This window comes from Chenopodium album, chromosome 15, assembly GCF_948465745.1.
Source record: "Chenopodium album chromosome 15, dcCheAlbu1.1, whole genome shotgun sequence".
In the NCBI taxonomy this organism is placed as follows: Eukaryota; Viridiplantae; Streptophyta; class Magnoliopsida; order Caryophyllales; family Amaranthaceae; genus Chenopodium; species Chenopodium album.
The window spans coordinates 51586578-51599088 of NC_137848.1; the positions used below are offsets into that span (position 1 = coordinate 51586578).

At 34.0% G+C, this 12511-nt stretch overlaps 2 protein-coding genes, 1 long non-coding RNA gene and 1 pseudogene across 4 annotated transcripts; 3 read left to right on the top strand and 1 right to left on the bottom strand.

The window, feature by feature from the left end:
• The first annotated feature begins 1585 nt into the window (after window positions 1-1585).
• On the top strand, window positions 1586-3704 carry LOC145582528 (metacaspase-9-like). Its single transcript, XM_081639509.1, has 2 exons — window positions 1586-1999; window positions 2946-3704. The coding sequence occupies exons 1-2, from the start codon at window positions 1648-1650 to the stop codon at window positions 3551-3553; spliced, it is 960 nt and encodes a 319-aa protein (XP_081495635.1). The 5' UTR covers window positions 1586-1647; the 3' UTR covers window positions 3554-3704.
• A 1631-nt stretch (window positions 3705-5335) lies between these two features.
• On the top strand, window positions 5336-7839 carry LOC145583342 (pentatricopeptide repeat-containing protein At1g05600 pseudogene; annotated as a pseudogene). The gene is made up of 2 exons (XR_014100108.1): window positions 5336-5458; window positions 5999-7839. The product of XR_014100108.1 is annotated as a pentatricopeptide repeat-containing protein At1g05600 pseudogene (transcript).
• Window positions 7840-7912: 73 nt separating this feature from the next.
• Window positions 7913-9530, top strand: LOC145583345 (uncharacterized). The gene is made up of 4 exons (XR_014100109.1): window positions 7913-8319; window positions 8432-8512; window positions 8660-8726; window positions 8817-9530. It is a non-coding gene; the product is annotated as an uncharacterized LOC145583345 (long non-coding RNA).
• LOC145583344 (transcription factor SRM1-like) lies at window positions 8638-10902 on the bottom strand. Its single transcript, XM_081640575.1, has 2 exons — window positions 10352-10902; window positions 8638-9623 (listed from the first exon to the last, which is right to left on the bottom strand). The coding sequence occupies exons 1-2, from the start codon at window positions 10774-10776 to the stop codon at window positions 9107-9109; spliced, it is 942 nt and encodes a 313-aa protein (XP_081496701.1). The 5' UTR covers window positions 10777-10902; the 3' UTR covers window positions 8638-9106.
• Between the last annotated feature and the right edge of the window lie 1609 nt (window positions 10903-12511).

Genomic DNA, 12511 nt, shown 5'->3' on the forward strand with positions numbered 1-12511 from the left:
CATTTATTGCTTCTAATGTAATTAAACTCAAAATTTAACATTGCATTTAGTTTTACTATAATTAATTATAAGTTATAACTATATTGCATTAATTTAACATCGATAAAATGTTAAATTAGCTAGTTTAATTTATTATGGATGCATGTTTAATTATACTCATAGATGACAGCACATCAAAGTACATTGACATTAAAATCATTAACATTTTTTTGAAGAACAAAAATCATTAACATTAATAAATGTAACATGTATGAGTGCATGTCTGCATGACCATTAAATAAATATTTGATTATTCCATATATGATAGAATATGAGAAAATAAATCCACTTGTTCAACCCATACATTATTTTCTAATATCTCAAATTGATATAAGCATGTGTCTCAAACTCTCAAAACACACCAATTGGCTTAGCTATTGCTAGGGCTGGTCCTAACATTTTACGGGTCCTTGGAAAAATATTACATGTGGGCCGTTTGTATAAAATTTATTTGTATTTTAATACTAGTAAAAAAATTCATTAACAATGATCCAAAATTTTATTTTATTTGTTCCATTTATTTTTTTCATAATCAATTAAATTATTAATAGCTTAGTGTTAATTTTTTTAAAAAAAAATTTCATCTAAATATATGTTTTTCCCTCACTTCCAAAAAACAATCAACAATATTATTTGACAGAAGCATGGAACCATTTAATAATATCAATGTGATTGAAATTTAAAAGTTAGACACCTAATCAAATAAACTCATCTATCTCGTCAACAAAAATAAAAAAATAAAAAAAAAATTGTCTATAAAAACTTGATTCAAATACCACTAGTTATGGCAATTCAAGTGGTAGTAATGGTAGAAAAAGTGTTCAAACGATAAATGCAATAAGTGACCCTTTTGTCATCATTCACCTATACAATTCCACATAAAACATATTAGACATTAATTAACTATTTTAAAAAGTATCTAATTCATGAATCAATTCAAGTTTCAAACAAGGTTTCTTCATAAATCCATAATCCAAATCACGTCATCCAAGCATTGTTAAAAAAAAAATTACAAAGTAATATCTAAGAAAAATAAGGAGGAGTAGGTGATAAAGATTACTTACTTAAATAATCTCGATTTACTTAGCTTCAATTAGTAATAATAAACTTTCAAGATTTATACTTTTTGCCATAAAATGATAAATCGATAACTCATTAGAAAACGTAAGCAACTAATTAAGCAAATGTGGAAGTTTATTTATTTAATGTTACATTATTTTGGGTGGATGTGAAATTGGAATTTAACTCTTGCAATCAAAGCAATTGTTAATCTCCAATCAAACGTAAAAGCAAAGGAATTAATGAAGAAATAAATTCAAGCTGACTAGTAATAACTTACCCAAGTATATATGTAATTGATGAAGAACTTGTACACCAAGAAATTTATATTATGTCTTCACTTTATTATGTATTACGCTTTAAGTGAAGTCCTTTCAATAATTAATTAAAACTCCTACATTTTTAATGCATGCATAAATCACATAACCTATATAAAGCACAATATCTACCATAAAAAATGAAACAACAATCCATTACACCCCAAAAAAGCACAGATTTTTATCTTGTAATTATTATTTATAGTCCTGTTAATATAATTTGGTCTAAAAAATGGAGAATGGAAAGAAGAGAATGGCTTTGCTAGTAGGATGCAACTATCCAAACACACAATATTCGTTGCATGGTTGCATCAACGACGTTGTTTCGATGCAAGAGCTCCTCATGGAACGATTTGGGTTCGATAAAAGCTCGATCGAGCTCCTGGTAGACGAAGGTCCATGGTCTAAAGCATTGCCTACCGGTGTTAACATAAAGAATGCACTAAAGAAGATGGTTGATGAAGCCGAAGCAGGGGATGTCCTGCTTTTCCATTATAGTGGACATGGTACATTAGTCCCTTCTAAGCATCATCTCAATAAAAAGGAGGAAGCAATTGTTCCTTGTGATTTCAACCTTATTACTGGTAATTAATAGAATTATTATGTTTAATTAAATAAGACTAGTTACTCTTAATTAACTATAACTCATGATTTTTTTTTCTTCATTATTTTATGTTTGTTACGTTATGCAAGCCTAGAGTTGAATGTTAGTAAGTTGGGTAGGGAGGTAGAAAAAAAAATATTAAAAGCACAATAATTACATATTTTATGTTCCTTTTTTAATTTAAATGTATTTGGGTGAGTTATTTAGTGGACTATTTCGAAATCAGTAAGCTATAGGATTTCACACAAATATCTTGATAAGTGATATAATTAGACATATATATTCTCCCTAAGTTGTATTAATCCCTCATTTGTTTTAAGTACATCGCTTTCATTGTCATGGAATTTTAGGAGAGTGAGTTGAATGAATTAAAATATGTGTAAATGGGGTTTATTGGGATTATAGTTTATTACTCGATGAAAAGTATGCGACGTGAGTGGAAAGAAAAAAATTAGAATTGGAGACCATGAGGAGTGAGAAATGATTAAAAAAAAAACACTCTCTATGTCCCTTATTATTTGCACCATTTGATCTAAAAAATTCTCACATAAAGTAGGCCCATAGCGCAAACAAAAGGGGATTGAGAGAAAATGTAGTATAAGATGTCTTTAAAAAAAGGAAACGAGGCACTTAAAAAATGGCCCGAAAAAAAATGTTGCACTTAAAACACAAAGGGAATATTCTTCATACTACTTTTTTTTTTTTTTTTTATTTGGGTGTTTAGAGAGCCACAAAGAAGGGGGTGAAAATCGATCCCAGAATCCCTCGAAATCGAGAGAGAAGCTTTAATCACTTGAGCTATCCCTTACCCTCTTCATACTACTTTTTTCTTATATAGCAAATACTTTGAATTATTTTCTATGAACTTTTGTTATGTTATGACTTGTATTACATTGAAAAGCATTCTATTGTTGGTTATGTTGTAGATGTGGACTTTAGACAACTAGTGAATGGGCTACCAAAAGGAGCAAGTTTCACAATCCTCTCGGATTCATGCCATAGTGGAGGCCTCATTGATAAGGAGAAAGAGCAAATTGGGCCCAATACCTTATCTCCTACATCACAACTAAGCAATAACTTGGGCCCAAAACACTCCAAGCCCAAAAAAATCCCAATTGAATCAATGTTGAACCACTTAGCCTCTCTTACAAACAGGGTTGAGTCTGAAATTGGGGAACACCTAACCAGCCTCTTCGGCGATGACGCGAGCCTAAGGTTCCGCCTTCCGGAACTAGACCAAGATAAGTTGTTTGGACCTCATAGGCCGGACTCCGGTATCTTGTTGAGTGGGTGCCAGACCAATGAGACCTCCGCGGACATGCCTCCTATGGGGTCCAATGGAAAGGCCCATGGGGCCTTTACGTACGCTGTCCAATCCGTGTTCAAAGCCCAACAAGGCCCACTTAGTAATAGAGAGGTTGTGATGTTGTCTAGGGAGGTGCTTGAGCAAGAAGGGCTTGAAGGGCAGCATCCTTGCTTGTATTGTAGTGATGAGAATGCTGATGCACCCTTCCTGATGTGGGATGATGCATAAAGCAACAATTGACCACTAATTATCATTTGATTTGTATTGAAACTATAGCGACAACCAATAAATCTCTTAATTAATTGTGTTTCCTTTAATGCATATTTCAAGCGTATCGAAAAACAATTAAATACGTTTTATTACCTTCTAATAACTTGTTTGATAGCTAGTCAGTAATAAATAACCGTAACAATAGCATATTGATATGTAACTTGTTTCTTTAAGTTGTGTGACGTGTGGATTGCAGCATAATAGACATTTGTTTATGTTATACTTTTACATACAAAATAAGTTATTAAAAGGCCTTGAGTAATAATTAAGGGAATTAGGTATTATGCAAATCTACTAGCTAGGCACCTCATAATCTAGCTAACCTTTGACCAAACAAGTATGGAGTAAGTTCTAATATATTATTTGGTCTAGTTGTACATCATTTTTTTTTACAAGAATAAGAATTATTCACGTTTTCCCCAAACATCACTAACATGAGTCATAACTCATAAGTCACAAGATCTTCTATAAAAAGGGAGCCACTAATTTATTTTACACCCAATTAACACGAGAACACTCACATACAGTCATAAACCTTCTATCTAAGTTGAATAATCATATATAATTAAGGTGGATGAGATGATGAAGAAAGTGTTTTGTAGTATATCTACTATGGTTCTCATAGTTGCCATTATGGTTGTGTTACTTCGGCCACCTTTGGTATGCGACAAATTCGGCTTCTTACTTCTAGCATTTCTTATGAACTCCCCCTTACAAATACAACGGAGCACTTTGAAGGGGTTGATGGTGCCAATTCAATTAACAACAATAATCATAGCAATGATATCCCTTGCCAATGGTTGGGAAGTAGATGTGGCCCCGAGAGTCCGGCTCTATTTATTACATGTTGTCCTCCGTATAGGTGTTTTAACCCTAAAATTGCACTTGGAAAATGCATACAATGATCAAATCTAATCATCATGAAAGGAGGCCAAGGGGTGTGAATTATGTGCATGCATGTATACTTTAATCCTTCCACAATATCCTATATATATACTAATTAAATAGGAGTATGATGGTTCATGTTTGTGTTAGCAAATAAAAGTTGTGTACCCTATAATACTTTATTAATTATATTAATAAAGTTATTTTGAAATTAGAATGTTAGATAACATACCCGGCCTATAATACTTTATTTATTATATTACTTTGTGTTATTTTGAAAATCGAATATTAGATAATATACGACCCAATATCTAAATTTAAAAAACACGGAGAACATCTAAGCATAGAAACTAGTTTCATACATGTACTACATCTGTTTCATATTATTTGCAACGATTAGACATTTTTCATCTCTACTCTATGTCAAATCGTTACAAATAATATGAAACGGCAGGTAGTATTAAAAACGGGGAGGTAAATGAGAAATTCCAAGTTTCTCTTATTAATAAATAAAATATGTTTCTCAAATGGTAAAATTGTAAATAAATGTAACTTTTTGTTAGGTGTAACCACTATTTTAAGTAGTGATTTTGTCTATAACAATACTAGTACATTATACTTGATTAAACAAGTTTTGTTTTTCAATATGAGAAATTGGGGCGGATATAAGACATTGTTGGATTCGTGATAATGTTTATTTCTATGTTATAAAATTTTCTATGATTTTACTAATATATAATTGGATAAATTAATGGTCAAACTCGTGTTTCAACGTGCGTATTTGATCAAAATGTAACACTTATTAAAACATGATAGACTAATTGGTTTTTCCGATGAATTAAAACTTCTGTACGTTTATGTTTTTCCTCCTCCCCCATTTTCCCTCTCTCTCCTCATTAGACTCCATTGAAGCTTACTCTAAATTCTCCATTGAAGCAGCTTCTGAGCTTTCTCTCCTCCATTGAAGCAGCTCCTAAGGTAAGTTGTTCTTTTTATCTTCTATTCACAATCTAGATTTAATTGTTGATTTTGTTGCCATTATAGTCAATTTAGGGTTCTTCTAAAGTGAATTATTGAACTATTGCTCATAATCACTGTAAATTTATAATTAAAACTATTGTTGCTATATATATTATATTCAATTAGGGTTCTTCTAAGTTAGATTGTTGAACAATTGGTTATAATTTAATTACTGAAAGATTATAATGATAAATTTCGTTGCTTGAATTTTGTTATTCATGTTCTTAAGTGAAAAGAATTTAATTTGATGGTTGAGTCAAATTTGATGGATAATGTGTTGCAGAACCCTTTAATGTTAATGTGGAACTATGAAAATGTAAATTTTCTTCCTGGGCCGAGGGCGGCTGCCCCCGGCTCAGGGACGATTGAGAACAACTAGGGAAATGAAATGTACTTTCTCCGTTCATTTTTAGTTGCAACAGTTTCTCGAGAAAGTATATATAGTCTGTTCTTGTAACTTTGGCAGAAAATCTGAGCAAGAATATATATGTCTTGCAGAGTAAAAGAAAATTTGTACAAGTGAGTAATGTTAGTGAGGTGGCCAAGGTTACTGAATCCGACTCAGCTTGCACAGATTATACGACAGCAGAAGAATCCGTTTACTGCTTTTAAGGTCTTTAATGAAGCCAAAGCCAAGTATCCCAATTATCGTCACAATGGTGCTGTCTATGCCACCATGATCAATATACTAGGGAGCTCAGGTCGTTTTGATGAAATGAAGGAAGTAATTCAACAGATGAAAGACGATTCGTGTGAGTGCAAGGATGCAGTCTTTGCAGGTATAGTTAAGACGTATGCAAAAGCTGGATTGCTTGATGATGCCGTTTCTTTATTCAGAAGCCTTCCTCAATTTAATTGTGTGGCTTGGACATCATCTTTCAATACACTTTTAGAGATTATGGTGAAGGAGTCTAGGCTTGAGGCTTTCTATCGTCTTTTTAAGGAAAATTCTCGTGGTTGGGAAGTTAAGTCTAGGATTGGATCGTTGAATTTGCTAATGGATGCTCTGTGTCAGATTAAACGGTCAGATTTAGCACTGGAGGTTTTTCAAGAGATGAACTATCATTGTTGTTATCCTAACAGAGAAAGTTATAGGATTCTTATGAAAGGCCTGTGTCAAGATGGCAGACTATATGAGGCCACTCATTTGTTGTACTCTATGCTTTGGAGGATTTCTCAGAAAGGTTGCGGAGAAGATATAGTAGTATATAGAATTTTGTTAGATAGCCTATGCGAGAATAAACAGATTAGCGAGGCTTTAGAAATTCTTGGGAAGATTTTGAGAAAGGGCCTTAGAGCTCCCAAGATTCGCACCAAACTCAAAGATCTTAGCCATCTTCGGGATACTGAAGACATAGAGCAGGCTAAACTTTTGATCAATGAAGCTCTGATTGGAGGTGCCGTCCCTAGCTCAGCTAGTTACACTGCTGTGCTTACTGATCTCTACAATGAAGGTAAAATTTCTGAGGCTAACAAAGTGCTTGATAAAATGCGTGAAAAAGGTTACCGACCATCACTGAGAATATACGAGTCAAAGGTATCAGCATTGTGTATGGCTGGTAGAGTTGATGAAGCTGGTCAGATGATAGAAGAGGAAATGCTGAAGAAGGATTGTGTACCAAATTCTCTGGTCTATTGCATTGTTGTAAAAGGCTTCTGTGCTGAGGGAAAAACAGATTTAGCCATCAGGTTTCTGGAAAAGATGGATAGGCAGAAAGGTTGCTCACCGGACAAGGAGACATTCAGTGTTATTGTTAATAGATTGTGTCAAGATGGGAAATTTGTTGAGGCCAGTAAGATTATGGAAAAGATGTTGAGTAAATCTTTTTGGCCTGAGTCGAATACTTTTAGTGCTGTTATTAGAGGTCTTTGTTCAATAGACAGAATGTATGAGGCTGTAATGTGGTTGGAAGAGATGATCAGTCAGGGTAAGATACCTGAGTCTTGTATATGGAGAATATTAGTAGCTTCAGCTAGCTGTAACACAGAAGAGATTCGTGATTGCGTTGATTTGCTGGATTATCTGAGAACTTAAATCTTTGTCTTAGTACAACTATATAAAGTATAGAATTCTTTCAAACGATCCAATTAATGTAAAACCTGCTGTAGATTGCAATTATACAGGATTTCAGATGGATATTTACAAAGTCCAAGGAATCTCGGTCCAATGAACATCGCAATAATGAGAAAGACCCTGGTCTTGAAGGTTTAGCTCTAAAATTGGTTCAAGATGACCAGAGTGCTAGAAATTGGTGGCAGAAGGTACTATAAGTCAATGCTTCCATTTTCTGTTCTATATAATCTGGTAGTCACTTGAAAAACTTTGATTTCATCAATACCTTGTGCTGTAGACCCTGTAATATACAATGTTAAGCATAAACAGATAGCTTCAATAATATGCTTCCAACCAATTGACCACATTGATTGTGAATGTAGCAATTTAAATAATTCTTTAATGCCTTAAACACAGGGCGATTTCAACCTCACATCACAACACAGAGCAAAACCCTGCATTTGTGTCTAACGGTGAGCTTTCAAAAGTATAATGTCAGCTGTTGCAGGAATTTTTTGTCCCTCCCAGAATTCTGGGGTTATTCTCTCTTCTAACATGAAAAAGAAAGTAGAGCAAAACCCTGATAAGATCATAGAGAGCTTAGGCTGTATGTTGAATGAAAAAGCCAACATTTGCAAGGATTTTATCAAATAAATTAGAATAAAAAAAAAAAAAAAAAACTGATCATACTGAAGAAAACTCTGAAGAGATGATTTTGAAGTCAGAAAATTGTAAGAACAACGAGCAGCTTGAGGAGGATGATAAGGTCTACCTCTTTCTCCGTGTCTTTCCTGAATTAGTAATTTAGTAATCACGTTTTTTGGAAATAGTAATGGTTTATGATTCGATTTTCTAAAATGTTATTTCTGTGTTGGCAGTGTTGCTGTATTTAAAGGATGATGACAGCTTAAGCTATCAGACTCAACAACTTCTTGGGAACATTGATATTTCAGCAGAAGGTAATAAACAAGTTTAGCTAGTATAACACAGATGAGATTTGTGATTGCATTGTTTGCTGGATCATCTGAGAACTTAAATCTTTGTCTTAGTACAAATGTATCAAGTATAGAATTAAACGGTCCAATTTAATGTAAAACTTGCTGTAGATTGCAATTATACAGGATTTCAGATGGAAATTTACAAAGTCCAAGGAATCACTCATCATTGGCTCAGGTGAGTGTTTTATCAAAAGATGTGTGACATCAATTTTCAAATTACATTGAAAAGGAAATGAAACCTAAATTTCTAAATTTTATGTAATAGTAAAAGGGAAATCAATTATCATTAGAAGAACCTCTTCCTCCTCCACTTCGTCCCAGGCTATGGAGAAATGGAGGAAGAGGATGGATGTACAAGCAGGATGCAACTACCCTAAAACCAAATTTGAATTCAAGGGGGTTGTTTCAACAATGTCAAGTCCACGAAGGAGATGCTGATCAAGTAGTTTGGGTTGGAGAACGATCACATCGAGGTCTTGATTAAATAAGCCAAGATCTGTAACTTGCCTACGGGTGTCAACATCCAGACTGCGACAGGACTTGGACGTGAAGCTGTTATCTATGCATAGGGGGAGGCGCGAGAGGATAAGCTACTGGAACAGCGTAATGAGGAGGAGGATGATGGTGGTGGTGATGATGAGGGTGACCTGGAGGAGGGAGCATAACAGGAGTCCCAACAGCAGATGCCATATGATGAGGTGGCGGTGGTGCTGCAGTAACTGGGTGGCCTATCTGTGTCCCATACATTCCTATACCTGCAGGCGCCATATTTACATTAGGCGGAGGCCTATGCTTATTTGCTGCTACTGCTGCTGTTCCAACTGCAGGAGCTGCGGAAGTGTTGTTTTGCTGCCCTGTAATGGGTGTTTGATTCGGCGACAACCCTCCTCCATTAACACTTGTAATATCATGAATGCTAGATCTTCTTCTATCTCTGTTCATTGAGTTCAGTCTTATAAAATATTTTTGGGCATGGCTAGCTACTTGTGTTGGTGTCCTTGTTATCACAAAGTTCCTAGATATGCTTCGCCAATCGCCTTTGCCGAACTTGTCAAGTCCAAGTAAAAATAATCTGAAAACAGGGGATTTGAACATGCATTAGTGTATATTTTGAAGTATGATTTAAGAATCAAATATACATATAAACATTCAAATTTTTGAAAAAAAAATGATTTTTAATTGAAAAGCAATATTTGTCTCCATTATTGTAGGAAAATAGGCAGAGCTTTTCTTTCTCTCTCTTTACTACCATCACTAACTCACAAAGCCCACCATTGGCACTGCTGGCCAAAAGAATGAAGCACAGAAAACGACTTACCAATACAATCACCTATTGCCTTACGGATGTCCAGTTTATCACCTTGATATATTATTAGCCTATTAAAAGGTATTATCGGTACATAATAAAGAGATAAACTTTAAGTCCCCCCTAATTATAAAATAAGCTCTTGCAACTGTCAAACAAAGCATTCAGATCTAAGCAACCAAGGTCCAAACTATACCAATTTGTCACCCAATATACAAGAAAACCATGATTTGAGTTCAAATCAATCGCATTATAAGAGGAACGAACACAATAAAACCCAAGAAATCACAATAATGAGGCAAACAAAAAAATCTTGAGTAATAAACACTTATACAAGGTTTAAATTATATAGTTAAGGGTCGCTTTTAGAATAAAAAGTCACTCGTGGGTAGTTTTTGATTAAAAATCCCTAAAAAGAAAGCGAAAAAAATGTAAAATAAAGGGTCATACACATAGACGACATAGTTATTAATAGTACATTAATTAATACATACCTATGCTCTTCTTCAGTCCAAGGGATGCCCTTTTTTCGTTCTTGTTCCAACTTAGAGCTAGCTTTTGTGGTAATATTTCCCATTGAGGAAGGCCCGAAAGCCGAATACCCGTTACCTTGATTCGAGTTTCCTCTTTGGTCCTTGTTAAAAGAAGGGTGATGATCATCCTTAGTATTAGAAGTTGATAATGTAGTAGTAGTAGTATCCTCACTTCCATAATCAGGAAGTGGTACTTTTCCTGCCTCAATAGCACCTACATCCTCTACTAGAAACTCATAGTGTTGCTTAATCTCTTCAATTGTTTTCGTAGGAACCATGGACGCGACCTTATCCCACTCCTCATTCGATTCGTCGATAGAATGTGTAGCAATCGCGTTTTCAAACGCCTTCTCCTCCTCCCTAGTCCATGACACTAAATTCGGCATTGTCTATAAACTAACTGTTATGATTTTTTCGAGTACGATTTTTCTGAGTATTTTATTTTTGTTGTAATGGGTCTAGTTTAGTCTAGTGCAATAATGGAAGAAGGGGTGTATCATTGAGATAAAGAAAACAATAAGATTTTCACAAGGAAAAAAACAGGATAAGAAAGTGAGGTGAGCATCAAACCAACAATAAGATGGGGGGACCTAAAATTATTAAGGGAGGGTTGAAAAGCATATGGTGCGAATTTTGTAAGGTTGTTACCAATTTACAAATGTGTACAAAAAAGTGATGTACACCCTTTGGGTTTTGTGATTGGTTGCCAAGTTTTTCAGTCATGAAATTATGGGAATTGGTGGGGACACTTTCTCAACTCACTTGGAGAATCTATGGGACAGTCATTGTGTCATCACCATTCAATTTTTTTGCATCGGTTAGTGTCATAGTCATGGCCATTTTTATCACTATAGTGTACTCTCACTCACTACCTTTGGAATTCGGGTTTTCGGTCGGGTTTGAGTTGGGTCTATCAAATTGAGTCATGTCGAATTTGTGTCGCGCTAATGGCTAAGTTATTATACATTTATATGTATGTTCAAGTGCTTGATTGGATTGGATTGGCTGTTTCGTTTTTCATACCTCTATTCTTCTGTTATTGTGGCGCTTTTAGAAAAATATGATAAACAATAATAGGTAATAAAAAATACGTTAATGGTAATAATACTACATATATACTTTTTTTTTTTTTTTTTTTTTTTTTGCTCTATTTCAATTGCAGCGTGAAAGGATGTACAATTTTTTAAGGAGAAGAAAAAGTTAAAAGATTGATACAAAAACGGTAAATAAATTAACAATTTAATGGTTTATATAACTTGTTAAATTACAAATTCTTAAATGAACCTGGTTCACACTAATTTATTGCGGACTACTAACATTAGAGAAACTATGGTTGTTTTATTAATAAAAAAATAAGTCACTATAATAAAATGAAGGTCACTATGTTGAAAATAAAAGTCATTTTGGTAATATAAGGCTATAAAAAGTTAATTTTTTAATGAAATATTTTATAAGGTCAATATAAATAATAAAGGTCACCATGTTAAAATTAGGGTCATAACGTCGTACTTCAAGTTCACAATAGTATTAAACGTTATACAACTTTTAATAAAGGTTATTATATTAAAAACAAGGTTACTACGTTAAAAATAAGGGTCACTATGTTCAATATAATGTCACTTGCGTAAGTATAGACTTTGGGTCCACAATAATATTATTGTGGACCAGGTCCACGCAAGTATTTCTGTGTTAAATAGTAATACGTAGTATTTGTATGTTGTAATTAAAAAGAATGGAAGATGAAAGATGTTATTAGTGGTAAATTGGTAATTAAAGGCCAGTACATACTTTTGTCTAGAAATTTGCTGTTTAGTTTTCTGGTTAAAAAGTTAGGTAAAGTTTAGAGATTGAGACTAGTCTAAAAATTGACTTTTCAAGCTTAAAAAAGCCCAAATCTTGAATATATTGCCTAAAATTTGGTTAGGCCCATGCAATATAATGAACATTGGATTTTGATCTATTCTTTTTGGATTGAGTCATGTCCGGTCAATGTATCCATGAACACGGGTTCAAGCTGGTCGTTTATCTCGATTTTCAGGCTGGAATTGAGTTCAACTAGGGTCGTATGAAATTAGAATTGAGTTGTTTTGGTCGTTTGGGTTTTAGAATGGTTCAGTCTAG